Source organism: Labrus mixtus, chromosome 7, assembly GCF_963584025.1.
Source record: "Labrus mixtus chromosome 7, fLabMix1.1, whole genome shotgun sequence".
Taxonomy (NCBI): domain Eukaryota; kingdom Metazoa; phylum Chordata; class Actinopteri; order Labriformes; family Labridae; genus Labrus; species Labrus mixtus.
The window spans coordinates 26991317-27019238 of NC_083618.1; the positions used below are offsets into that span (position 1 = coordinate 26991317).

At 40.2% G+C, this 27922-nt stretch overlaps 1 protein-coding gene across 2 annotated transcripts; it reads left to right on the plus strand.

The window, feature by feature from the left end:
- Positions 1 to 210: 210 nt before the first annotated feature.
- On the plus strand, positions 211 to 26355 carry hdac11 (histone deacetylase 11). Of its 2 annotated transcripts, none has more exons than XM_061041435.1 (11): positions 211 to 434; positions 2700 to 2759; positions 2889 to 3037; positions 5353 to 5453; positions 7240 to 7356; positions 12184 to 12226; positions 13726 to 13802; positions 15379 to 15441; positions 21443 to 21539; positions 23011 to 23189; positions 24683 to 26355. In XM_061041435.1, the coding sequence occupies exons 2-11, from the start codon at positions 2725 to 2727 to the stop codon at positions 24923 to 24925; spliced, it is 1104 nt and encodes a 367-aa protein (XP_060897418.1). In that variant the 5' UTR covers positions 211 to 434; positions 2700 to 2724; the 3' UTR covers positions 24926 to 26355. The 2 variants fall into 2 exon arrangements, with proteins under 2 accessions (XP_060897418.1, XP_060897420.1); XM_061041437.1 differs by lacking the exon at positions 211 to 434 and adding an exon at positions 677 to 775.
- Positions 26356 to 27922: the final 1567 nt, after the last annotated feature.

The window sequence follows — 27922 nt, forward strand, 5'->3', positions numbered from 1 at the left end:
TGCTCTTTTGTAACACAGCAATAAGTAAGGTTTTTGTCCTGCTCTTTTCTAATATGATATATCAATGAGTATGGTCTTTTATCTGTTTTTTTTTTTTTGTAAAGGGTCTTGAGATAAACTTTTTTATTACGTTATTCAAATAAAGATTGATTGATGAGACTGACTGGTTCTTGTGTTTTAAATTTCCGTGCGCGCAGTGAACGCATCAGACGGGGTTTACGCATCATCTACGTAGGAAAGGAGCAGGAAGAAAATAAAGACACTGTAGAGATAACACTGTCAAAATAACGTCGTTTATTGTATATCGGCTTGATACTGACAAATAACCTAACCGTAATCCTGTTTGGAGGGAAACGCGGTGATATTTTCCTGTCATTTTTTTTTTATTTCCAGCAGTTTTTCTGTGACCAGCGTTATTCCACATACAGTAGCAGGTGAGTCACATCGACTTTGTCTAGCTTCTGTCCTTTAAAACAGGCTGATACAGCTCTCGTGAGGACCTTTGTGTCTTTAACGCTGAAATTAGCTGAGTAAAATTGTGAACAGTATCCACAGAGAGTGCAAGGAGGCTGTATGAATCCACAGAAACAGCACCTTATGCCGTTGCGTCTTTGGAAATGTTTACATGCCACTGCGCATGCGCGGAAGCAGCGTTCCAAAGTCTCTTACATTGCATCTGTTTCTCGCACATGCGTGAATTTTGTGTTTTGCACTTGTGTCCGTTTATTTCAACAGAGAGTCTTGTAGAGTAGAAATGCAACCGAAAGATAAGCAGGTACCGTGTGTTTTTTTGCAGGAATGACACGTAATTTTCTCTGAAGCTTTATGCGAAGCGACGTAGGTTACGTTGCTAGAAGGCAGCAGCTGATCACAGCTGGGTCAGCTGTCGTTCGGCTTTGTCAGCTGTGGAGACTTTTGATGGAGTTTGTGAATGCACATTTGTACGCTCCATTAAAAGTAAAAGACGAATACACTTAGCATTGGCAAAGCCTCCCGAGGTGTTTTCCTACTCTACGAGGCCTACCTGTTTAACAAAATATGCACATATCCTGTATTTTATTTTGTGTCCTCCTTAGAGCCCAGAGACCGATTCTACTGGCAGAATGCATTCAAAGTATTTTCATATATATATTTGCTTCTCTATTTATTGATCTTGTGGTTCTTTTTTTTGTTGTTTAAATCAGGATTTTGGTGAATCTTAAACACCTTTTTTATTTTGTATTTATCAGGTTTAAACTCAGGAACTACTCAGGAAAGGTCAGAAAGTAAAATAACAGACTTTGAGAACATCAATCTTTTTTTTTATGACATAGACATTCTAATGTATATTTTTTTAACAAGATGGTTGATTTGGAGTCAAATATTAAACCTTTTTAGTGATACATTTTAATAAGTCATCTGTTTTTCACTGTGGTAGGAAATGGCAGTGATGTCATTAAGAATGCTTTGGGCAAACAAAGTCATACATCATGGAATTCAGAGTCAAACAAATCACATTTTTTTACAGGGTTGTTCAGCAGCTGTCTCCAATCCAGACCTAATCTCTAAAAAGTCTCTGTGTCTTCTGGTTGAAGACTTCAGACAAGGCTACAACATTCAAAGCTATATAGCCTTAAGAACTCCACATAATGCATGAGATTTTACCAGAGAAACTGCTGCTCTTTGCTATGCTATAATGTCACTTTGCTTCTACTCTTTATGCCTGTGTAAAGTTGCACATAGCAGTTGAGCGAGCAGGAAGTCAGGTGCAGAAATAGCCTTTTGCAGACTGCAAATATTAAGTGGTAAAAAATGGATTAAGCATGTGCTCTTTATGATGCATTATTTTTTCAGACTCTTTTATAAACTGAGTGGCAGAGGCCGCTATGCAAAATGCCAGTCCCACTTACATTAGCTTATCAATGATGGCTATGCCTACTTGAGATACTGGAGCTTCATTGTCTATCAACAGACACTGCAACATCTGGGTTGCAGGAGCATGAGATGAACCGCCCATTTACCATTTAGAATATGACCCTCTTTCACTGAACCTGACTGCCCTATAGAACCACACAAAGTCAACTTTCAACCTTTTTGGTAAACGTACAAGTTCACGTAAATGAATCAAATCAGCAATAATTGAGAAAAGAGTTGAACTAGTTACTCTGTGTGCGGTTTGAAGAGAAAATGCGTCCCGTCTGCAGTGGGGTGGCTGTGGATCAGTGGTCGAGTCTGTCAACTGGAAAGTGGGGGGGTTTTGATCCCCAGCTCCTGCAGCTACATTTCGGATGTGACACGACACTTAACCCCAAGTTGCTCCCGCTGCTTCGTTGTCAGGGGTGTATGCATGTGTTTAAATGGGATTAGTTACTTTTGATGGTCTCACTACAGAGCAGCCTCTGACATCAGTGTGTGAATGTGTAGGTGTGACCTGCGGTGTAAAAGTGCTTTGAGTAGTCAGAAGAATAGAAAAGCGTGATACAAGCTCAAATCTATTTACAATTTACCATTAGAAGTGGAATATCTGCATTTAAGCCTCCATCTTTGCTTCTGTAAAGACATTTATTAAATTAGATTTTGATAAACTAGGTTAAAAGTATTAAATAAATATTTTATTCTGTGTCATGTGTTTGATCATTTTGGAGTAACTGTAAACATTTACAGCAGTTTCAAGTGAATTCATTGAATTATTAGTTTATATTCTTCACTTTTCCCCCCAGATGAAAAAAGGAATGCCTGAAAAACATGTCTCACAAAGAAGATAATGAAGGGAAAAAGAGGTAAGCCGAACCAACAAACACCAAGACAGTTCCAACAATACCGTAGAGTATAAGCCACTGGGAAATCATTTAATGTAAATGTAATGCAGCAGCATTCGATTTAACACCTCTTTGACCGTCTTCCTTCAGCCCTCACCGCACTGAATTGTACACCAGCATCCCTGGAACATGTCTGCCCATTGTGTACCACCCTGACTACAACATCACCTTCATGGGCCTTGAAAAGCTCCATCCATTTGATGCAGGGAAGTGGGGGAAAGTCATTCACTTCTTGAAAGGTAAGAGCATGAGAAACAGAGTGGTAGATAGGGAGGACATTTCCCCGAGCTGATGTATATGGAATCACTCAGGGTGCATCAAAGAGGCAAAGAGAGGTAGAGATGAGAGAGGTAGAGAGGTGAGAAACAGAAGCTGAAGAGGGGAAATTCAGAGCAATAGAGCACAGATAATTAGAGAAAACTCCCTGTGGGAGTCTTTTCAGGTACAGGAGATGAGGCCAAGCACAGGTTCCAAGGCCAAGGGAAAACAGTGACTTGCTAACTGGCACCACTTCACACAAAGTTGTTGTCAAATTGCATCGTTGATTGTCTTTGCATTAAAAGTTCCCTGCACAGCTTAATGAATTCACAAACTTTCAGAAGTTCAGAGTGCAAATGAAGAACTGAGTTCCTGCTGACAGGGAAAAAACCTTTGATTTATTTTTATTTACACTAGCAAAAAATGCTGTGACAGTGGATTGTATAGCATATGTAGCCAGCATATTTAGAAAATCCTCCAAAGGAAGTTGTGTTTCAGATTTTACTTTGTCCTTTGTTCAAGTCAGAGGCAGTTTTTTTGAATCCGCAGTCAGAGTGATTGAACTGAAATATCAGACTTTCTAACTTTCTGTGGTCCAAGAAAAAAAACATGGGCATCTACTTAAAATGATAATTAACTTTTTTGTGATTCTAACATTTAAACTCATTTACAGCATGTTAAAACAAAGTTGTTATGCTGAACGCTACCTTAAATGCAACTGGGCTGACAAAGTCTCATAGCAGGGTGACATTTTTTTACTGCAAGCTAATGCAATGAGGTGTCAATTATAGTGTATAGTGCAGGGTAGGGATGGGACAAAATATCGATAGGGCAATTAGGCCTGAGCGATATGACTTCATCAAATTTCACATAATTTGATATGTAGATAATTATCACGATAAATGTCAGTGTTGTTCACAGTGCACGTTCCTTTTTTTTGTCGGACTGTAAATAGCCAAAATATCTCCAAACTCCGGAAGTTGAGCAAGCCTTTTGTTATCGCTCAGCTTCTCATTTCGTCCCGTATCCCTGCAACGATGATTGGCTGTTGGTCGTCTTTTTCTCTTAAATGTTGGGTGGCAACTATCGTTTAAGGCGCATTAGTGAGTCACCGTGTCACTACTTCATGACTCCCTTACTGTGATGCTTCTGACATGAACGAGGCTAACATGAACAGTTAAACATTGTTTTAATTTTCAGTTATCGTAATCCATCGGTGTATTAGTGACTTGCAATGTATCAGTAAACGCAGAATCGCTGTTTCAGGATATCATGGTTATTATGGGCCATGCACCACATGTGGTATCCTATCATGATTTACCATGTGATGTCCACGCCTAGTGCAGGGGTTTATATGGCCTGGTTATATATGTTGATGATAATAGAAAAATTATTGCAATATATCAATGTATCACATTTTTAACATACACTGTCCCAAAGGGTTGTGATTGATATTAGTGTCTTTGATATTTATTACCTTTTAAATACACCTGTAAATATCAAATTGACCAGAAAACACTCTGTTCTAATTTATGTGTTGCTGTATTTTCTGACAGATTCTTTTTATACCAAGTTATCCATAATTTAGTCATAAAAAAAACCAAAAGAGAATTCTGTCATTACACAAATGTGTAAATAGAGGACTGAATAAGACGATGATACTCAAAAGAAACGTCAGGTTTGATGAAGACAAATTCCTTATAATTATTTGAGGCTAGTTAAATACTTATTTACGATTATATCATTCACAGTCTGAAAAAAGTGCCCTTAAATGTGGCTGTTAATAATTTTAAGAAAGTGGAGCTGACAGTTATGTGATTTAATTGTTAAAAAGTGAACTTGTCAGTGCCCCCTGCTGGTTAAACAATGTAACGGAGACATGTAGCTGTCATTTCTGTACTGCAAAGTCCTATATCCTAAATTACAGATATTATTCCAAATAAAAACAATTTGAATGTGTTGGTCAAGCTCAACTTGAGACAGAGTTTCTCTTATTTGGACATGCATGCCAGTGAGTTTGCTCGCTGATGACGTCTTGGTTTGGCTGCAGAATTCCAGTGAACAGAACCAACAACGTGGTCAGTAACAGTATCAGAAACAGTATCAGTAGCTGATACTGTTGCTGATACTAAATAAAAAAAAAAAAATCCTACCTGGAAGTTTGAATGTAACTCTTCTTTTACCTTCCACATTTTTTGCGTATCAAGGTCTATTTTCTATAACTTGAGGGTAAGCTCATCATCAGTCTTCATAGAAATGATTGTGACTGTCATCACACACACTGCCTCTCTTTCAGAGGAGGAGTTCATCACTGATGGGAACCTGGTGGAAGCCCGTGAAGCTACAGAGGAGGATCTGCTGGTGGCTCACACCAAAGGCTACCTCAGCAGATTAAAGGTCTCTTTGTTTTCTCTTTACACTGCCAACCTTTACTTCAGATAGCATGCTTGTCGTGACAGGTCTTTCCTTTTCCTTCACCGTCTCTTTGTTTTCTATGCATCACTCCGTAGTACTCAGGCAGAGAGAAATCCATCAGGACTTTCTAAGTGATTTATTATTATGATGAAATGTTACTTGGAATTCAATCCAAATGGGTAAATAATTTTAGAATTTGGCATTTGCCTGCTATGGCATCATTTATTTATGTATCAATCAATGTAACTTTTATTTGTATAAGGACATAAGAAAAAAGAAAACTAATGCGACACACTGCAGCATGTATATAGCCTAAGCTAGTTTGTAATGCCTTTCCCTAAATGGGCCTTTAAAATACACAAAAATCAACAAGGTCATCAATCAAAAGTCAGAACAATACAGGATGCAACGTATCCGACTATGAAACAAAGTCAAACATGAAGCACAAGATCATGCATGACTACAGACTGAGTCCTCTTTAAAAACGGTTTCAGTTTGAGTTTCCCTCTGCAGGTCAGACGTTCCACATTTTGATCCCCTGAACAACAAAGGCTGTTTGTCCGAGTGAAGATTTAGGAAAGGGCATAGATGCTCCGTTTGTTACAAAACCTGATACTGCAAGTAGAACCACAAGGTCACAGAGCACCCGAGGAGCCTGATGATAAACAACAGTACAGAGTTCTCATTGAAATGCGGTGGCCCTCATTCAAATCAATCATGTTGACCATATTCAAAAGACAGCAGCTCTTTCATTTCAGTCAGTAAGAGCTTATTTGCCTTTTAAGTTAAGTTTATTACTTTTTTTTTTATTCCTACCCTTCAAAGTAGAACTTGTGGGTACCACCCCTTTTGAAGGTCTCCGTCCCGTCTCGGGATCAAGAGCATTTTGCGTCTGTCTTTTTTCGGTCTCAGACTGGGCGGACTCCAGATTTTAAACCAAGACCGGTCAAGAACCACGACTGGCAGGCTATTTTTCCACGTCATCACTGTGATCAGAAGGCAAACGCCTCTTTCTTAAAGAACAAATAACTTAAAGTCATATGTAGTTTGATTTGTTTAACGCCCGGTTACGATCTGCAACCTCCCTGGTGTCACGGTCTAAGTGAGTGACACGCACCCTGCACACAAGACGATGATTTGTCAGTGATATTTATGGTCTTGGTGTACTCTTTCTAGCCCTGCCTTGGTCTTGGTCTTGACTCGGTCTCAACCCCTAAATGTTGGTCTCTGAGCACTCTGGTCTCGGGTATGTCTTGGTGTGGTTTAGTGTGGTCTTGACTACGACACTAGTTCCAGGCACCAGCTCACTCTGACATCAACATATTTTATAACCTCAGTGATTTGAAAAAAAGTGAGACGTTGTTGAAATCTCTCATAAAGGGAGTGTTGCAGAAAGTGATGAACTGATAACAGTCCTTAACATCATGTTCTTAAACTCTGCAGCCTATTTATTCTCTCTCTGCTCTGCTGCATACAGAGCTGTTTGTCAGAGCGCCCTGGAGAAGTGTCTCAGTTCTCTGTTGTGTATTTGAATTATTCTGTGCCGTTAAATTGCATATGAGACTAGAGGCTCAAGCCTGCCCACTGACAGCGTGGTTATCTCTTTCTTTAGTCACCTCTTTAACGTCTTAACATCCAAACTCTGCTGGGTGCATATTAAAATGTGTTTTTACCTGTATGGGTTTCCCTCTGTGGTTTTTGTTTGCCCTATACGCTCACAGAAAAGACCTCTACACGCTGGGTCTAATCGCTTTCTTTTTCTCCTTAGTGGTCTTTTGTGGTGGCAACCATCACAGAAATCCCACCCCTCATGTTGCTGCCTAATTTCCTGGTGCAGCGGAGAGTGTTGAGGCCGTTGCGGACACAGACTGGAGGAACAATAATGGTAGGAAATCTCCCGAGCTTCATTTCCTTTTTTTTTTTATGTGTTTGCCTGTAGCTAATAATATTAACATATTTTACCCATCTTCTTGCTATGTAGCATCGTTTGTCAAAGGAGAGAAATCCAGATAATGATCTGCAGTGTAGTACTATCAAATAATGGAGTGATCCACTACTGTCTCTGTAACCTTTATCAGATAATACCATCCCTATGGTGCATCACAGATCGCACATGCAGAACCTCAGCAGCATAAAAAAACATGAATGATTTATCATTTATACAGAACTTCTAGAAAAACAGATTTACTATCTCAGTGTCATACTCTCAACCTTTCCTGTTGCACTTCCATTATCCATTGTAAGCCTATATTTTCTCTCAATCAGAACAATAACAAAAGATGACATTGAGGCTGGCGAGGAATCATGGGAGGCAATCTCTCAACACCTGTTAGTTTGGTGTTTGCCAGGAAAATTGAGGGGCACGGGGCAAAATGGCCGTGTGGGGGTGCCGCTTACTTCTCTGGTCAAAACAAAAACAAACCATTCAGGAACAGAATCTAAACTGCTAACCACTGCGCCACCAGCTCCCCTCTTCAACAACATTTCTGACAATCAGTCTTTTTAGTCAAAGCTTACAGATTGTGGAGCTATGGTGGGGATTTAAAATCAAGCCTTGGCTTTTTGGATGGAGCGGCTCCTATTTGGTCTGCTGAGCTAAAATGATCCGCCCCTCCTTCGCCAGTGTTTGCAGCACCGGGCTCTCTGGCAACTGTTTTAGTCCAAACATGTTGTTAATGCGTTTTAATCCCGTGTAGTAACAAGTCATTATGAATGTCTATACTGTAGCAGCATTATAGTATTTTGAAAAGTAATGCACTACTAGTTATGCAAATAGTTGTGGAGCTACAGTAATATGTTAGTTTGTAACGCGCTACATCCAACACTGATGATAAGTCATGTGAAATACAGATTGACAAAGGATCAGACACAGGATGGGGCAGGTATAAGTACATTGAATAGAGGTACTCTTGTAGAGTGTAATTCTCAGGCACAAAGAGCCGCCAAACTTAACATGCCATTGTGATACAGGATGAAGTTAGAGAGCTAAACCCTTCGGATACACGTTCTCCAAGCTGAAATTGTGTCAGCAGAAGAATGAGAGTCCATGTACAATGGTTGAGTCAAGAGAAAATACTAAAGAAAGAACATTAGAGGGCCCAGTACTGAGCCCTGGAGTGAAGGGTAATAGGACTCCACTTATAGCACCTTTCAAGTCTTTCACTCTCTCAACACTCTCGACACTATATGCCATTTATGCTATTCAAACACACCTTCATTCACCAATGGCTCATCATGTACTGTTGTGGTACTCGTACACACACTCCAACATGTTTGCCCAGATAAGGTGAACAAGTGAACACAACTGAATGTATCTGTCTATAGGAGAAAGTGTGCTGTGCCTCCTTTTAAACAAGTTTTCTAGTACTTTAAAGACTTTAAAGGATGAAACCCTACACAGCTATGTACAGTTTTTACTCTATCCTGAACAAAGGTACAAGGACACTACAACTTGTGCGTTGTGAGTCTTTCCGAATAAAACTTCCCAACGGAAACAACAAACTAGGACTGAACCACCAGTCTTCCAACGAAATTATCAATCTTCCCTTTTAGCTACAGTAAAACAGTAAAGACAATTTGGGGGGGGGGGGGGGGGGGGGGGGGGCTCACAGTGTAATCCACTAGCTGTACTTTGCTGTAAGATGTACAGATCATAAACTTTTATTTGAAACTAGTAAAAATCAAACAATTTGCATACCTGTTTTTATACCATGGCAACAACTAGTCCTAAACACACAATGTTTGGTAATTTCTTGGTTTGAATTACAGAACATTTCTGCACACTGTCTAAACTGGTGATGTTTTGAAACATTGCCAATACATTTGATAACTTTAGACAAGTGGTTCCCAACTCGTGACACTGGCACTTTTACTTCACAAAACCCTGGCGACCCCGGACATCCAAAACACTGACAGCTTTTTGCTAAAATCAATTTGTTTTCCATCATGTCATAGTTTCTCTACAAGAAGCAAGTAAACATCCAGCTTAGACCACATTTAGGCTTTTTGACATTTCTGCACAACGGATGACTGCTCAATATATTTTAATATACAATATATGTTTTTTATAAATCAATAAATACTAATTTCAAGGTCGAAGTATTGAACATTTTGAATACCTTAATAGATGTATTGTTTTTTTTGCACATTTTTCTTTCAAATGCGTTTAAATTCTTTATGTAAGAGGCACAGCACATTTCTCTTATCTCATTTAGAAAACAATACGAATTTTAGTTGACTTTATCTACCTCTCTTACACGTAATGTCTGGATTGAGGAAAAGTTTGTGAGCTTCCTCCTACAAAATTTCTTGTTTCAATTTCTACTCTTGTAAAGTAGTTTACTTCATTTTCAGATGAACATGAGGAGAAACTGAGAGCCACTTTTGGTTAAATTGTTGTAGAGAACAGAAAAAGCGGCATAAGCAATCAACAGAAAGCTCATGTGGTGGCAAATGGAAAATGTCACAGTGTGTTGTTTGCACTCCATCTATTTGATCCAAATACTAACAATGTTAGAGCTAGCGTCTCACAAAACGGTCTTTTTACTCTGAGTCTGATGGTTTGATGGAGTCGAGGAGATCCAATTAGAGGGCTATAGTAAAATGTCCCTGGCACTCTCACTGCTTACTCTAAGTGCTTGTTTTCCAGACACAGAGAAGAGTGTTAGAGCCCTGGCCCTAGTGTGTGCACACATGCTAATGTGTTATTACTCATCCATCAGAGAGCCATATTGGCATTTACACACAATCTTCCGATCTCATATCTCTCCTCACCTCAGGAGTCCTACATGCTTAGCTCCAGGAGTAGAACACAGTGAAGCCTCCGTTTTCACCCTTGAAAGAAAATCTTGACCTGCCTCGGAAAGAGGCACCTACCGCTGTGCCTTTCACTTTCTACGCAGTGTAAAAAAAAAATGTATGTTACAGTCTTTTGTAGCTGTGAAGCACTTAAAATATTTTGAGATTTTATCCCTAGATAACTACTACCTAGGTAAGCCCTCAGTGGTTTCTATAGAGGATGAGCCAGTGGAGCGGCCAGCCTCAAATAACATCCTCCTCATGCGTGGGCATGCACTTCAAGATGAAGTTGATCATCGTGTGAGACAAACCCTGCACATCTCTCTTTTCTCAGTAATAATGCTCTCAGGAGTAGGTTTAGCATATATATGTGAACTGAATGATTCCTTGAGGTAAAGTCAGAATGTCTACTACCACACACGCTCAATGCATAGGTGAGTTTTCTGCTCCTGACACGTTTACATTTAAACAGATTTGTTCATTGGTGGCATTGGAATAGCAAAATGTCTTGCTTCTCTGATGGGTGAAAGAAATCTGTGTTCTGTGTAGAAATACATAATATCTTTATTAACAGCAGTTTATCTATCAAGCTTGTACCACTGTGCAAGTGTTACGGTACTAGTTGACAGATTTGTAATATGTTCCCTGGTTTTTGTTTTAAACTGCTCAGCCTCTGGTTGCTGATATTGATATCGGGGGATGGGGGGATGGGGGGGTTCATGGCACTGCCCAGATTCAAAAAGTAAACACGGCAAAATAAGAAGAGCCAACCTTTGTAGATTTCTACATCTTACCACAAAGTAAATGGTGATTCCAAAGGTGATATTAATTTTTTTTTTTGGGGGGGGGGGATTCAAAAGCTTCTGTGCTTAGAATTAAACAATAATTTTTTTCATCTTTCTTTTATTTTTTTTTATAACCAATCAAATCTGAAAGGAATTTGACTCAACATTAGTCATAGGAGATGATTGAGAGGGATTATGTTTGTATGAGCAGGGAATATGCCACTATGAGGCGGCTGTGGCTCGGTTGGTAGAGTCGGAGGTGTGACAAGTGGATGATCGGGGGTTTGATCCCCAGCTCCTGCAGCCGCATGTTGATGTGTCCTTAGGCAAGACACTTAACCTCACGTTGCTCCCGCAGGTTCGTCAGCAGCGGGATTAGTTAATACCAATGGACACTTAACATAACAGCTTTTGCCATCAGTGTGAGTCTGAATATGTAGGTGTGACCTGCGGTGGAAAAGCACTTTGAGTAGTTAGAAGACTAGAAACGTGCTATGCCATTTACCATCACTCATTCTACCTTCAGCATTTCATTGACTCTCAGTAACATAGGGGTTGAATGGGTTCATTTGTGTTCTCCTGTGACACTTTGACACGACTTGTAAAGCGATACATTGGCTGTAATTTGACAGCCATGACCTTTTAATTATATACCACTGGTTTGAGCTCAGTTTGGGAGTAAGCGTTTCTTTGCCTATAGATCAGGGAATACACTCAAATGTTTATGTTTTAGCTAAACAGCTGTTTCACAGAAACAACCCAAGATCACCGGGAGGAATCCTTTAATGTCTCAAAATGTTAGTATGTAAATTTAAAGGCTTTAAACTCACACAACATGGTTTATGGTCAGATTTACTCATGGGAAAATCTAACAGTAGCGTAGGTTGTTACATTCAGCATATAGAGAATTATATTGTGATATGGGCCGTGCACTGAAAAGCTGTAATTGAAGTCATTGCCTGGAGACAGATTTCGAATTTGACAAAAGCTGCTGGATCATTATTTTTCTGCATTTTTGTGTTCATTTGGAAAAGGTCATTTACCTTTTTTTTTAGATTTGGGATTATATTTCGTTCAGAAAAGGTCATATATATGTTGAAAAATGAACTGTAATGTTTTGTCTTTCACAGGCAGGAAAACTGGCTATTGATAAAGGATGGGCCATAAATGTAGGTGAGTTCCTACCTAGTACAGATATCCATAAATGATTAAAAAAAAACAAGAAAACAATCCCTCTCCACTCTATTTGAAAACATGAGTTACCTGTTACTGTTACTGTGTCATAGTCAGTTGCAGAGGTGGAGCAGGTTGAACTCTGAAGATCGTCAGTCCTGCAGTCTTCTTGAAAAAGTGTTTGTGGTAGAGACACTGACACCAAATTGCTGCATTGGAAAAAAAAGATCATCAGGGCCAGCCTTAACCCTTGTTCTCACCAAATCTCACCAAACAATAATTGACAACAGCTGGAAAACACTAGGGCTGGGAATCACCAGAGGCCCCACGAAACGATATTATCACCATACTTGAGTCACGATTCGATATTATGGTGATTTAAAACATTAAGCGATATGCTGAGAATTGCGTTACAATATATTGAGATTTAACTTTTTTAACTGCATATTATGTCGACTAAATCAAGAACTGTTCGGTCAAATAAGAAAACATTCTCACTCTATTCATCTCACTCCAGTCTTTTTATTTCTACACAACGACTGACCGACCGTCTGAAACGACCTTCATCTCCACAAAACTGAAGTGAAGACTTATGAACATACCATCTATTACTTATTATTTCGGGGATTTACATCAAGCTTTTGTTGATAAACCCACAACTCTTCAAGGGTAACGCCTATACTCACAGAGTCTGGGCTTACAATATTTTGTCCTTCCCAATGAGATCCTTATCCTGAGAAAAATGATACATCTCCTTCTGACTTCCTGCCATCGGTGATAAGACTGAGAGAACATGAGGGTCTTTGGCTGAAAAGCCAGGGTCATCCTTCACACCTCCAGCTAGTGCCAAGCAGGAAACAAAAAAAAAAGCTGCATCAGACTTTTTACTTTGTACCTTCTGCTTACTCAGCTTCCTCACACGGCCTGTTGTAGAATCTGTGGGACAGATTGTTCTGCATCAATAAACATGATTTTAATATAGATATAAAGGCTATTCAAATGCTTGTGACATCTGCATACTGTGTGTCTCCGCACAGCGAGGACGCTGAGGCTTTGGAAAGGGTGTTTTTTGCAAGCCAGGCAATAAATGATAATCATATTTCACCGGTTTCCTTTCTGGCCTTTATTAATATTCTACTCTACACTATAGTTTAATGAACATGAGCAAAGCGGGGCAGAGGGGACAATAACTCTTAACCTGAATTAATGGTTATCATCCCTATTTAAATTTTAAAAAAAAGTCTCTTCACAGTCGTTCCCTCCATCCCTGTACATCGCTCTCCAAGCATTTAAGGAGCCACTGAATGGGCCAATTCTGGTGTCAGCACAGCCATTGTTGTACCACAGGGGAACAGCAGACATTTTTATAAACTGCAATAAACTCAATAACAGCCTATTTTAAGTTGCCCGTTATGGCCGTTTAGAATAATCGTGTGGTAGGACCTGCTCTGCATGTCTAATGGCCCTTACACTGAGCCTGTGGATTTTCTGTTTCCCAGGAGGAGGCTTCCACCACTGCTCCGGGGACAAGGGAGGGGGCTTCTGTGCCTACGCCGACATCACTCTGGCCATCAAGGTAAGCCAGATGTCAAGCACAATGTAGAAACAGTCACTCAAACAGTTAACTGTGGCTCAAACAAGAATGAAATGGTCCAAAGACGTTCAGAGCAATACTTTTTACTTTTTAACAAAATGAAAAACTCTAGGGAAATTGCCAGAAGTTACTTTGCCGATATAAAGTCAGCCCAAACATTTATCAGAAAAGCTAGAAGTCTGTTATTTAAGTTGTTTTTCTGGAACAGGCCAAATACAACACATTCAGATCAAAGATATGAGAAGTATTAAGATGTTTCCTGGATCGACTGATGCCTCATTCTGTAATAATCTGATGGTTGTTAACGAGGGGAAACGTGCTAAAACTACCAAAATGGCATTGGCATGGAAAGTTGAAGAAAAAAAAGCCTGAATAGATTCCTGACCAATGAGCCAACCAAAACAATCTATGGCTCCTTTACACAGAGAGCGAGTGACAGCACAGGAACTAACTCTGCCATTATTCCACCTTTTATACATTTACAATGAAACAAAGCGTGCTGTCAGTTAGTAAAATCACACACTCAGGGTTCTGGCGCTGCATATGCAGAAGAGGAGCTACATGTCGATAAACAGGGACCTTCACATACAAATACAGATTGGCTCTGTATTGTGTCTGTTACTACCTCCCTGATGGTTTGGTAGCGGAACGACTTGGATCCACCAAGATGACTCTGTTCCATTGAAGGCAAGCTATATTCAGACGTAACAGTCCCATCTTGAATAGGTTGTCTAAAAGAGATTACACAGAGTCATCAACACACAAACTCCAAAAAAACTACGTTATACTGCCTTATTTCCTTCTGCTTAATAAATTGTGCTATGTATTTCATAAACAAATAAAATACATTGCATCTACTTAATGTTGGCCCCATTGGTTTATCTCTGTATAAATGTTGTACCTGAGTGAATGGTGTCACAAAAAAAATGTAGACAAATTATCTGTTTATGGGAAAGAGCGGCAAACCTAGGCTAACATTTCAACCTTACATGTCCTTCTATACTTTCCCAGTCTTGACACTGCCTGTTCTTACCAAGTTGTCTCTGAAAGATGTCATCCTGCTTGATTTTATCTGGAAAAGGAAATACTACCAAGTAAATGTCGCCTGGGAAAACGCAAACATAGGCTCTTGTAGTTAGGTTGCTGTAAACAGAGCATCGTACCTGTTGATAGTTATAAACAACTGCTGCAAATTACCAATAATCTTCCGGATGTCCTGGTTTGCTTTCTAGATCACATGAAGCATCATCATATATTTGAGACCTTATATTGACATGTAAATGTAAACTCTTAAAAAGTCAGAGTTTTAAGGTAAAGAAAGAGTGAAATGTCAACATGAAGCTGTAACCTGTTTAAGAAAAAGTAAGATTGATAACTGCTTCCAACCTAAAAAGTAAGTATTAACTTGAAAAGCTGATTATGCAAATGTATTTGCTTCTGAATGCACAAATTAGATTCACCACGATATTACAGGTTTATCTTTAAGGATGACATATTCACATTGTTTGTTCTGGGATTCCAAAGATAAATCAAATGTTTTTTAACATTTATTTTCCAGTTTCTGTTTGAGAGAGTGGAAGGCGTCTCCAAGGCTACCATCATCGATCTGGATGCTCATCAGGTGAGCCCACACCATTACATCTCTCTGTGTCAATGTGCATCAGAGCTAAGAGGCTGACGCCAATCAATGAGGCTCCCTGTGGCTTCAATTTGTCCTCACTGTCATATTCTGTGGAGTATATCTAAAAAACATCTCCACTGGGAAACAGCTGAGTGCATACCGGTTTGTCCATACAATGCACTCAGTGTTTCCCCGAACACAACCTCGTACTACCTGTATTTTTATGCACCAATATACCGAGGCAAATTTCCTATCTGAGAGGGTCTACTTGGCAGTCCAAAACCCTGATTCTGATTTATCAGCTAAATGTTGGTGGACTGAGCTCACCCTGGCTTTGAAGAATAATGACTCAACATTTTTGGATGTCTGATTATCATATTTTATTCTAACTTTGGGTTTTAAGCATCATGACTTGTATCCCCCTCCAATTAGCCCTGAGAACTGTTTTAAAACTGATGATGTTTCAAGGTTCCTGAGGTCCATGGCTATAATCCAGAAGTAAAGCTTTTACTTTTTGAGCTATGGCTCAATGGTAATGATGCGCTTTTACCTGTTGACACAAACCGGGGATCAATACACATGCCGAGTAAATAATTCATGAAGCAGGGCAAAAGAGCAGCGCTGCATGAATGCATTGAGATGGGCCTCAAGAACCCGACTCAGCAGATAATTGGGCTGAGGGAAGTATTGGTGATATGCACTAGGTCCTAATTACAGCCCTGAAACATGACACTTAAAGTGCTTTTGTCCTCACATCAATTGAGATGATGGCTTAGACAGCTGTGTTGGTCTCCAACAAAACACTAATGATCAATTTGAGGTTGAGTTTATAACAAGCTTGACTGAGTCCTGCTGTGGAGGCTTACTCCTAGCTCTTTATTATGAACTCTGTGTGTGTGTGTGTGTGTGTGTGTCTGAAATGACACCAATGCATTGATATGGACCATCCACTTTCCTGGCTCAGTTGGTAGAGTCAGTCGTCTCTCAACCAGAATGTCGAGGGTTCAATCCCCAGCTCCTGCAGCCACATGTTCGATGTGTCCTTGTGCAATAGCCCCACGTTGCTCTCGCTGCTTTATCATCGGCGGTGTATGAATGTGTATGAATGGGATTAGCTAATACTGATGGCCACTTTGCATAGCAGCCTCTACCATCAGTGTGTGAATGTGTAGGTGTGACATGCGGTGTAAACACACTGTGAGTAGTCCGAAGACTAGAAAAGTGCGATATAAGCTAACCGGAGGATCTCTCTTTATACTACAGTGTCTGACTTTCTGGAACATTTTTGGATAAATGATAAATGGACTTGAGCTTGTATAGCATCTTTCTAGTCTTCTGACTACTCAAAGCACTTTTACAGCACAGGTCACACCTACGCATTCGCACACTGATGACTGAGGATGCTATGTAAAGTGACCATCAGTATTAACTAATTCCATTCACACACATTTTTGTGTCCATCACAAAAATGTGTGATTTAGTTTGCATGGGCTTTGTTTATGCGACTTTGTTCACATTGTTTATCAGAACACAGTCTGAACAGATTACTTACCACCTACATGTAATATGCTGTCAGAAAATGTTTACTCATTCTGCAGGTTTCTGTAAGACCACACTGTCTCTGACCAAGCTGTCTGCTGTGTGTGAGATTTGTAAGCTGATATACTGAACTGTCAAACCCATAGATGTGTCTCTTTATCGAGCACAGTTGCAAATTGATTTAGAAATGTGTTATTATCACTATTAATGAAATGTTCAGCCATTAATGATCACTTACATTTTCTACAAACATTCCTCCTCTTCCTCTGCTACAGATCCCCTGCCCGTTTGATTCTGTTTTAAGTAGAAGTAGGATGGATCAAAAATTCAGTGCAGATGTTTGAACTTGGTAAGGGAGCAGAGAAAAAAAAAAAGGGAAGGCTGTTGGAAGGCAGAAGTCAGACTTTTGGCTGACAATAACAAATGGTTTGAAACAGCAATCTTTTATTGTAAAGTATGTGGGGGAGAGGATAAGACTAATAAGACTGCCGGCAGCCGGAGGTTAGGCAGCATATGAGCTGATTTATATTCTCAGGCTGTCTTTTAAAGGCACGGTTGAGCACAGTATTCACTCACATGTTGATTTAGTCATTGTCTCAAGGAAGCTTGTATTCGCCATCAGTGCAATATGAGTTCTCTGGGTAATCCACAGAATGCAAACTGAACACCCAACACAAACTTAATGTTACCCTTTATATACACTGGAGATGTACCACCGGACTCAGCCTTTTACAACGGTGAAGTATTTTCAAGTAGTTCAAACCAACTGTTTTAAACTGTATACAGTAAACCGCTGCTTTTATTTAACCTAAAAAACTGCCATGTTCTTCTTTAGTTTTGAGGTTTATTTCAGTAACCGGTTACTCTAAGACCATATAGTTTGATAATTACCATGACTGTATTGTGTACTGTGATGTGACCTTATTGCAACTCTAAATAAGGGACATACTAAGGGAGGTAAATGAGAAACCTATTGCCCTCTAGCACAAACAGATCGTGTGTGTTGGGATTTATTAGATGTTGATCAGGAATCCAGCTCCATGGGCTGTGGCTCAGTTTCTAGTATCGGTCGTCTCTCAACTGGAAGGTCGAGGGTTAGGTATCCCCAGCTCCTGCAGCCACATGTCCGATGTGTCCTTGGGCAAGACACTTAACCTCAAATTTCTCCCACTGCTTTGTCTGCGGTGTATGAATGTGATGTGGGATTAGTTACTTCTGATGGCCACTCTACACAGCAGCCTCAGTCATCAGTGTGTGAATGTGTAGGTGTGAAATTCGATGTAAAAGTGCTTTGAGTAGTCAGAAGACGAGAAAAGCACTTTACAAGCTCAAATCCATTTACCATTTAGCAAAAGTAATGGGTCGCTAGTGGTTAGTTCGCACTTCCCATGTACAGAGGTTATATCCTCCAAGCGAGCGACCCGTGTTTGAATCTAACTTGTGGCTCCTTTCCTGCATGTCAACTTCTGTCTCTCTCTCTCTTTCCCTGGTCTCTGACTCTATCCACTGACCTGTCTATAATAAAGGCATAAAAAGCCCAAAAATAAACCTGTAAACATTTTTTAAACAAGAATTAATGAATTGTTAAATGCCCATTGAAATCATTTCCCCCCCTTTACTAAACGAGCAGTACACTAATAGATGAGTGTGTTAATGCTATGGCCAGTTGTTCCATCGATGTGCTTGTCTGACACTGGTACAGAACGAAAATAATTTGGTCTGTACCACCACTGAGATAAAAAAAGGTTAGTTGTTGATTTTGCCCTTTTTTTCTACACCATGTTTCTACATTATGGGCCTGTGGTTAAACTAGAAAGATAATAATGAAAGTAGCGTATTGATTGATACAGGAAGTAAGAAAATCTAAGCACCAATTCTGTGGCCTTATTTTCATTGCAGCACGAGAAGCAGCACAAGCAGTGTTTCCATCATTTGAACATTTTCTCTGACTAGTTATATTTAAATAAACTACTTTCATAAATATTCCAGCCAGTGGATGTGTTTAAATTGGCAACAAAATGTAAATAAAGCAGAAATGCTGGTTAATGTTTGTGCATTTGTCTGTGAATGAAAATGAGCGTTTCTAATATTATCAGTATCTCCCAGCTGCTTCTGAGGAATGAAAACTTCTTCAGCGTATTCAAATCCCTGCAGGCCTTTGCAGGCTGTAGGACACATGTCTTGATAAATCTGCAGCCTCAGGATTGGAGAGGCGCTGTGTCATAGATCAGTGCCATTACCCCACATTCTTCTCACCGTGTTTACCGTCAATAAATCACGTGTTAATGACAGCAGGCTGCTAAAGAATAATCAAGCACATGAGAAGGGTTTTTTTTAACTCAGTATGCTGCATGTTTTATCCTCTTCAAGATAAATTCAGCTGTGTATGAAAAGCATTTCAAAGAAAGTGTTGACACCTCTGAAGATATTATTTAACTCTATTAACATCCAGAAACAGTAGAATTAACATTCAGGGCATTCATATCAAAATCTGTGTTAAAGAGCCCATATGATGCCCTTTTTGGGGTTCGTATATTTAATCTATGTTCCTACTTTTGTACGTTCACAATAGCTAAAGTCTGAAAAAAGTGTCTGTTTTCATGTACTGCTCCTCCTTGCTCCCTCTCCGCTCTGAGTCCGTCAGCTACGCTCTGCTGAGCCCCCACTGTTAGACCCCACGTGGGCCAAGTCTGCCCTGATTGGTCTGCCGATCCGCTCTGTCGTTATTGGTCAGTTGCTCAGCACGTGTCTCGGAAATTTCAACATGAGCTGCTGGGCTTACCACAACGAGCCAATGGGCTTAGATCAGTGATCTCACACTGACAATGACGGCGCACTGACAAATTTTTAGGGTAGGCGTAGGAGAAGCCGCGTTTGTGCCTAAACATGCACAGGACACTTGGAAAACACACTAAAGAGCATATAAAACCAGAAAAAGCATAATATGGGACCTTTTAATGATTCTGTCCAGTTATTTATTTATGTTGTTATTTTACTCACTAATTACTGAAGGAAATCCCCTCTGGTGCTCTGTGTCCTCATAATATTCCTCTCCTCCATCCAGATAACAATGTGATTTCCTGGAGAAGCCTCCTTCCATTTGTTAAGCTGTTTCCGTCATGTGTCACTGTGATTGGCTCGTGTGTTTCAATCAAAATGAGACTTGTGTCTTTTATTAATTCCCACAACCTTTGACTTGTACTCCACTTAACCCCCTTCACCCAGCTCTCAGGTGTGCTTGGTGACAAACCTGATTTCTTTTTATGCTAGCATAATAAAAATAGGACCTTCAGACAGGATGTGATTTGAGCGAATTACCTCAGCTTTATACTTAGGGCACATTTATTAGTGCTTTGGGGGCAACTTTTCTTTCACAAGAAAGCATAAGGCCCCATGTCCTCAAGCGTATGCCTTTGAGTGCGAGCGTCTTTTTTCAATTGTTTTCAATGAGGAGATAGCGTTAGCAGCAGAAAACGGCCGTCTAGAGGAAAGCTCAGCGCCCGGCTATCCACCTTGTTGGTGCGGCCGCTCCGAGCGCTCAAGTTGAAAAACTTTTCAGAAAGGCGCTGTTGACGTGTCTTGAACCCACATCCTCTTTGCTCCGTGTCTGATAAATGATAAATTAAAATGAAAATTATCTCAAGTCAAAGAAAATACTATAAACAGAAACGGAGCGGTGTCTGTCATACTGCAGCCCTTGACAACAGTGTTGTCATAGAGACAGGACGGCTTGCAGCGCTTTTCTTCTCGGCGCACAAACACTTCATGCGCTCCCGATCGCACAGCCAGCGCTTTTTTTTGCCCTGAAAAAAAAATGCTTGTTGGACACGGATGCCTAAAGGTCCCAAAAGTTTTTGCTATCTCACTTTATAAAGATGCATAGCAACTTGATCTGTACTTAGGTTTGGAAGTGAAGCAGCACATTAGAAACTATGTGCTTTAACAATGGATTTACACAGTCTCAGGGGGGATGATGTACAGCGGACAACAAATCGTTCTACATGTCCATACATCGTCCTTTTCATCAAGTAATACTAAACTTGGCACGGAGCCTAATCTCCTCCTGACAGCAGCCCGACTCTTCGGGTGACAAAAGGAGGGCAGGAAAATGAAAAATGATGGCGTAGCAATGACTCTTTAGAAGTGTTTTTATCATTAAATGCATGAAGACGACAAGACTGTTTATCCCTGACCTGGTGCTGTCACTCATGTTAGTGTATCTCAGGTGAACAAGTGTGTCTGAGTGACACTTGTGCGGCCTTGGCTCTGTCATGTAATGTAGTCGAGTGTCAAACTGCTGTGAGTTATGGACTGCTTTTGTATAACACATGAATGAGGAAACACGTAGGGTGAAAAACCAATTTCTTAATCCAGTTTGTCATAGTTGGATTACTTTTTAAGAAGCAGAGACGGCGCCAAAGGGCTTGCTTATAACGTTTGTAATAAATCTGCTCTGTTGTAGGGAAATGGACATGAGCGAGACTTCTTGGAGGACAAGAGAGTTTTCATCATGGATATGTATAACCGCTACATTTATCCCGGGGACACGTTTGCCAAAAGTGAGTGGAAAGCAGTATCGATGGTAAACTCCTGCTCCTGATGCTCGGCTGGAGGTCGGGCTCGGTTGATGACATTGCCTTTTGATTCTGCTGTTTGTCCCCGCTGCTCCACCAATCCACTACCACTCACTCTGTTGGCATTCAGCAGGAGATCCGTCATGCAGCAATCTATGCAACACAATAATCAAAGCTTTTACACAAATGAATATGCCAATACGTTAAAGCTCATCTGACAGCAACCACATACGTTGTAACCCCACTTCTAACCTTCCCTCTGGAATTGAAATGTTACAGTCCTGTCTTTAAAGGTCACATATCAGGCAAAAAACATGTTTTTCCAACACTAATATGTGTCCCTAGGCTGAATAAAGCCTCAATTACGAGAAAAGTCCATCTTCTCTGTTGTTTGCCTGCTCCACTTTTCAGAAAATGTGTGTTCAAACAGGATTTATGGAGATTTTCCCTTTGTGACATCACAAGGGGCAGTAACCCCTCCCACAGGTGGGTGACACTCCCACAGCTAGGTGTTTGTTCTGCCCTCTGAGTCTGCCCTCTTACTGTAAACAATGAGGCATGGTGCAAGAAAGCCCAAGACACCCAAGTCCTTCCAGAGAGGGGGCGTGGTCTGACACAGCTCATTTGCATTTAAAGGTACAGACGCAGAAACAGCCTGTTCTGAGCAGGGCTGAAATAGAGGGGTATATAGGCATGATCAAATACAGGATCAGAGAGGATTTAGAACAAGAAACTTCAAAGACATGATTTGGGGACCTCTGAGACTTATTTAAACCTGTTTAAAAGGAGGATAATATGTGACCTTTAAAATTATCTCTATCCTTTGGTCGTCTTCTTCTTCACTGCAATTAATTGAACTAATTGAGAACATGAAGTAAACGCACATTCTGGCTTGTTTTAGATAAAACAGTCCACTTCTACCTCGTGTTTTTTCCTCCGAGACACCTTTATTTTATTGTACCTTCAAAGACAAAAAAAATCCCATATTTGGACACTTTTTTTTTTGCTATCAAGTCTTTAGAAAGAAGCCGAACAAGACTTGAAAAAACCAGCAGCAGTTGACAACCTGTTCTTTCTCGCTTCTGTAGCTTCATTCTGTTTGAATTTTTTGAACGTGAACGGCCTCCAAATTAACCTTTTTTCATCATTTGCATTAATTATTGGAAATGTACATGCTAATTAATTAAGCACTGCAGTTGATATACACGTGAGAGTATTCTAAAGAGAAGCACTTTGTTACATTCCTGAACATTGATTGGAATTCATTAATTGTAGTAATTACTAACCTGCATACACTATATATCTGGCCCCTGAATTCAGCCCCCCATTTGCTGTAATACTATTTATACTCTACTATTCTGTATTGGTTGTTTTATTGATGGCAACATTCTTGAGCTTTGTGTTTCGGTCCGTCTGTGATGCATCCCTCCTGTCTCCGTTCTTTCCTTTTCTTCAGGAGCCATAAAGAGGAAGGTGGAGCTGGACTGGGGCACTGAAGACTCCGAGTACCTTCAGAAAGTGGAACTTCACTCAGAGGGAGCGTTGAACGAGGTACGACCTGACATCATCGTCTACAACGCTGGGACAGACATCTTGGACGGGGACCCGCTTGGAGGACTCTCCATATCTCCACAGGTGCTGTACCTGCTGCGTCAGACTTTCTCATACTGTAGATGTTATCTAAAGTAGGAGGGAAGCCACAGGGCAATCTTTAACTCTCACTAGAGCAAAGGATGTAGTTCAAATGCCTTTATTAAATCAAGGTAAAAACATTAACGAACAGGAAAAAACCCTGACAGGTTTTAACCACACAGGATCTTCTTCAAGGCAAAATAGAATAGAACAAGCGGCAACCTCCAGTGTTGAAAAATAAAGCCAATGTAGAAGAGCAAAGTCCTGCAGTTCATCATGGGTCTGCTTGAGGCTGGCCCCAGAAGCCCCAGAAGTCACATACGTAGAAACGATCATGTTCTTTACAAGACAGAATTAACTATTTTTATTGCAAACATAATTATTATTATTTGATTATAAAAGTTCAAGCAAGGTGTCCTCTGCTGCTGCAGGTCAACATTTCACACTAAAGTGTATCTCACATTATAAGGCTGATAAAACTTAAAATGAAGATAACTTTTAACTTGTTAAAAAAAACTAAATATAGCAGTCTCACTTGGCTAAAAATTAGCTTCTCTCCACTGATCCTGGCAGATTCAGGGCGTCCCAGCTCAATCTGAGATCTGAAGTTTGAGTCTTATGAGCATTAAATAGTATGAGAGTATTCAGCTGAAAAAGGTTGAACGTCTGGCTCACAGCTGGCACGGCGATACAACAGACCCCGACCTGAAGCAGCATGAGTGTTACAATATACTGATAACTTTACTTCCTCCTTTACTCTTTTAATACGTAAAGTAAATGATGATCATTATGGAGTCCAAAAAGCTAGAAATGGCAAAGTAGGATGACAAAGCTGGGTTCATCTGAAAACTACATGAAACTTATTTGTCAGGAGATTTGGAATCCTACTGAGAGTTGATCTGATGAGCCAAACTAGGATTTATGACTTCCTGTGTGCAGAGAAGTCCTGCCAGTGATCCGACAAATCCCTGAAAGTGATTACTGCAAATAAGGTGAATCTGTTAGTGAGGACTGTGCACTGATTTGGTGCAGAGATAGTTTTGAGTGGAATATAATTGAATTTAAACCCAAAAGCAAAGAAATGCTCGGTTAGTCCATCTTTAATTATTGTTATTTAAAGTTCTGTTGGAACATGTGTTCCTGTCATGGCTAATAAAGATTAAAACCGGTCCTTGTGTTACAAATTGCTCCATAATAAATTAGAGTTTTTACGCAAGCTGTTCCCCCCTCCTGATCCCAAGGCAAACAGTTGTGTGTGCGTGTGTTGTGTGTGTGTGTGTGTCTTTTCTCCCATGTGTGTCACCCCAAAGGACCGGGTGCTGCACAGTGGAGTCGTGAGATATGGCCGCCTTAATACCGCCATCATTCTCAGGGGGGAGGAAGGGAGCACAGATAGGAATGTTAGCCTGTAGCTCGACAGAATTCAGAGACATTACAACCATTATGGGCTTTGGATAAACTCACACATTAGCTTGTATCCCCTCTCGCCCTCCCAGGGAATTGTAAAGAGAGATGAGATCGTGTTCAGGGCCGCGAGGCGACGAGGCATCCCGATACTTATGGTGACATCTGGAGGATACCAGAAGAAAACAGCGCGCATCATCGCAGACTCCATACTGAACTTGCACCAGCAGGGCCTGATCGGAGCAGAGGCTCTGGAGGCAGAGGGATCGTCATCACTGGTGACCAGCATGATGTGCAGCTCTGGATCTGTGGGCTCCAGATTCACAGCTGTGTGAGGCACGAGAGTCCTGGAGGAGTTCTCACCTGCAGGTGTGTCATCCACTTGAGAGGTGTTTAAAGGCACTACAGTAACTTTTTATTGCACACTGACCATGAAACTCTAAGGTTACTGCTGCCACACAGAAATGTGCTTCTTTTAATATGAAGGAAACAGGTGGTTGACCGATGGTAGTTTGCACATAAGCAACAAAATATAAGCTTTTTTTTTTTTTTAGATTTTAGATTTTGGATGTAGACGTCTTTTACTCAAAGGGAATATCTGAAGGAGAAACAAAAAAAAGAGTCCTGAAACAATAAAATTCTCCTGACTGCAGTCAATTTCAGAAGCTTTCAGAATACTACAAATGGATTTGTTTAAATATTCATTCGATGAAGAATCATGGTTTTTAAGTTTAATGCATTATTTCGGGCGGCGTTTTAGAGAGGTATTCTTTCATCTCAGGAAATGTAATTATGTCATTTGTGGGCGATTTGATGTATTAGTAGTTCATAAATGAGTAAAGAGGTTTGATATTCTAACAGTAAATGAATAACCCTCTATTAAATGGTTATGGAGATGAAACACAAGATAACTCCACATGAAAGCTGAACATAATCTAACGGTGATTTTTAACCTTCTTAAACATGAGAAGTCTTCTTTATTACTTGTTAACATTTAGTTTATGAGTCTGATTCTGATGTTTGCACTTGAAAATAGTTTAATAATTTTACAGTTAATTGTGTTTCATTGATCAAAATGTGCCATTGGGATTAATACTTACCCTTCTAATTGACTGTATCTGTGCAGTTCACGTTTACATGACACCTTGTATGGTTTTATTGTTGGTACTAAAAGTGGCTTTTTGAGGGCGTTTTCACATAAGGCACGATTATTTTATACCATGCTCGACGAAACCAGCCTAATTGTGAACAAATTTGCACTTTTACTGGTGTATTGTGATAGTACGTTAACACTCCCAGTCTCCTAAAAATCAATGTTCTTGTCGTGGTTTGTCTGTGGTCTGTAGATCAAACCTTCAAAAATGTAAACTGTTTAAATGTGTGAGAGGTGCTTTTCCTGAGTTTTTTTTAGTTCTGAGAGGTTTGCAGCCGTGTACTATAGAGACCTCCTTTAATGAGGTTTACATTCTCAGTGGTTTTATTAGTGCAGACAAATTAGATATTTTGGATCAATATGATTCATGCAGCAACTTCCAAAAATCACTAACACATTCACGGGGCGTGTTGGTGTCTGTGTTCGGGTTCTTCTACCCCTTTAAGCCATGTAAAGTTCAAAAGTTTACTGTGAATGTTAGAGGCACAACTTTAAGATCATTTACAGCTTCTGGCTTTGTATTCTTTACTCAACTGTGAAACCAAGAACTTTGCTGAGACCTACTAACATGGTACCATGGTCATGAAGAAGTTCTCTGAATCCCTGCTGCAGTCTGGTGTTGTGTCCATCAGCACCAGATAACAGGCTGAGTGAATGACACAAACGAGCAATTCATACTTTTCATGTGACGTCACTCACTTATGGCACCGGCGAGGGATTCTTCCTCCTGCTTCATGATGCATGCAGCATTTTTTTAAAGGACAGCAGTTGTTTAATTGGATGCTTTAAATGACGAGCAGTCCAGCCCTGGTTTAACTTCCACAGATTTCCATCTGAGAAAGAAAACAGTCTGTTTTGCACAGGCAGCATCAATCCTAGTACAAAACCAATGCCATTCAGCGCTCATCGTCTGATGTTTTTTTGCCCGTTTGATCTCGGTTGAATTTCTTTGGCTTTCATTCTGGCGCTCATTCTCAACACTAGTTATATATGAACAACACCGGAGTGAAGTTCTTGTTGATTATAGCAAGAGCACACAACTTGCAGGTTATCTTACCTTCTGGGGTTGTCAGGTGATGTAAACATGCATTTTTTTTTTTTTAGAAGAGATGGAAAATAAACAAGCTCATGCTGCAGCTCTGCAGAGTCTTCAATGTTTTCCGCCACTTTCTGAAGCTGTCTTTGCCCTACAGGCCTCGGCGCCAGTCACGTGACTGAAAACTATGAATCAAGTCTTATTATCGAAAAAAAACAGGGATGCCAAATTTAATCTAAAGGACAAATACGTGCAAATAATTTAGGATGCAATTTATGGGTTGCAAACATCCTTTTCAATTTAAAGTCAAACTTCTGACTTGACCATGTTTCTAGGATTCAGCAATGATAATGGTGAATATGCCTTAAGGAAGAAATGACGGCCAAGCTGAAATATGTAGATCCAACCTGTGGCAACACACAAATTCAAACGCTGCTGCTGTTTGAATTTGGCTTCAGAAAATTCTGATTCCTAAAAGCTCATTAGCTCCGTTGTGAAATCCATGGTGAAATGTGGACGTGACAGATGTGAGAGTGTGCATCCTTTAGTGTGTGGTGAAGTGTTAAGAAAGCTCAGGGAGAACAAGTTAGACACAACAAAGCTGTTGACCAAATGAAAAGAGAAGTTAATGTTGCTGTGAATGTGGCTAAAGAGAACTTTTAATTATACAACCACATCCTCTGTGGACTCTTGTGTCAGCCATTGCTTTATACATGTTCTGCGGCTGAGTGGACCTGAAGTGGCAGCTGGCAGGTGCTGCTGCTTTGACTTTATAATGTTTTAAAAAAAAAACTACTTTTTCACGCTCATTATATCCCACTGCTTCGGCTTCATTCTTCAGGAAAGAGAAGTGGATGAGTGAGGAGGTGAGTACAGACTCATGATGTGTTAAAGGGATCTTTGAACAACATGAAACGCCGTGTTCTGGCGCTCATCCAGGAAACTGTTTGGACACACTCTTAATGAAACTGTGAAACGCGGGGCCGTATTAATAATGGCAGCCTTAATTAGCTCAAGCTTTTTGATCTGGTGTGCTGCTTTTAAACACGGCTGAAGGTTTGGCGCAGCCTACCTTTAATTAGGACTTTAGAGTTTATCACTTATTGTGAGACAGTCTCTACTTCATAGTGATGAGATCGCAGC

Bases quoted from the DNA above. Each gene is read 5' to 3' on its own strand.
- hdac11 (XM_061041435.1), top strand. From the start codon at position 2,725: ATGTCTCACAAAGAAGATAATGAAGGGAAAAAGAG. The intron at 7,357-12,183 runs GTAGGAAATCTC...TGTCTTTCACAG, and splicing joins AGACTGGAGGAACAATAATG to GCAGGAAAACTGGCTATTGA. The intron at 12,227-13,725 runs GTGAGTTCCTAC...TCTGTTTCCCAG, and splicing joins AGGATGGGCCATAAATGTAG to GAGGAGGCTTCCACCACTGC.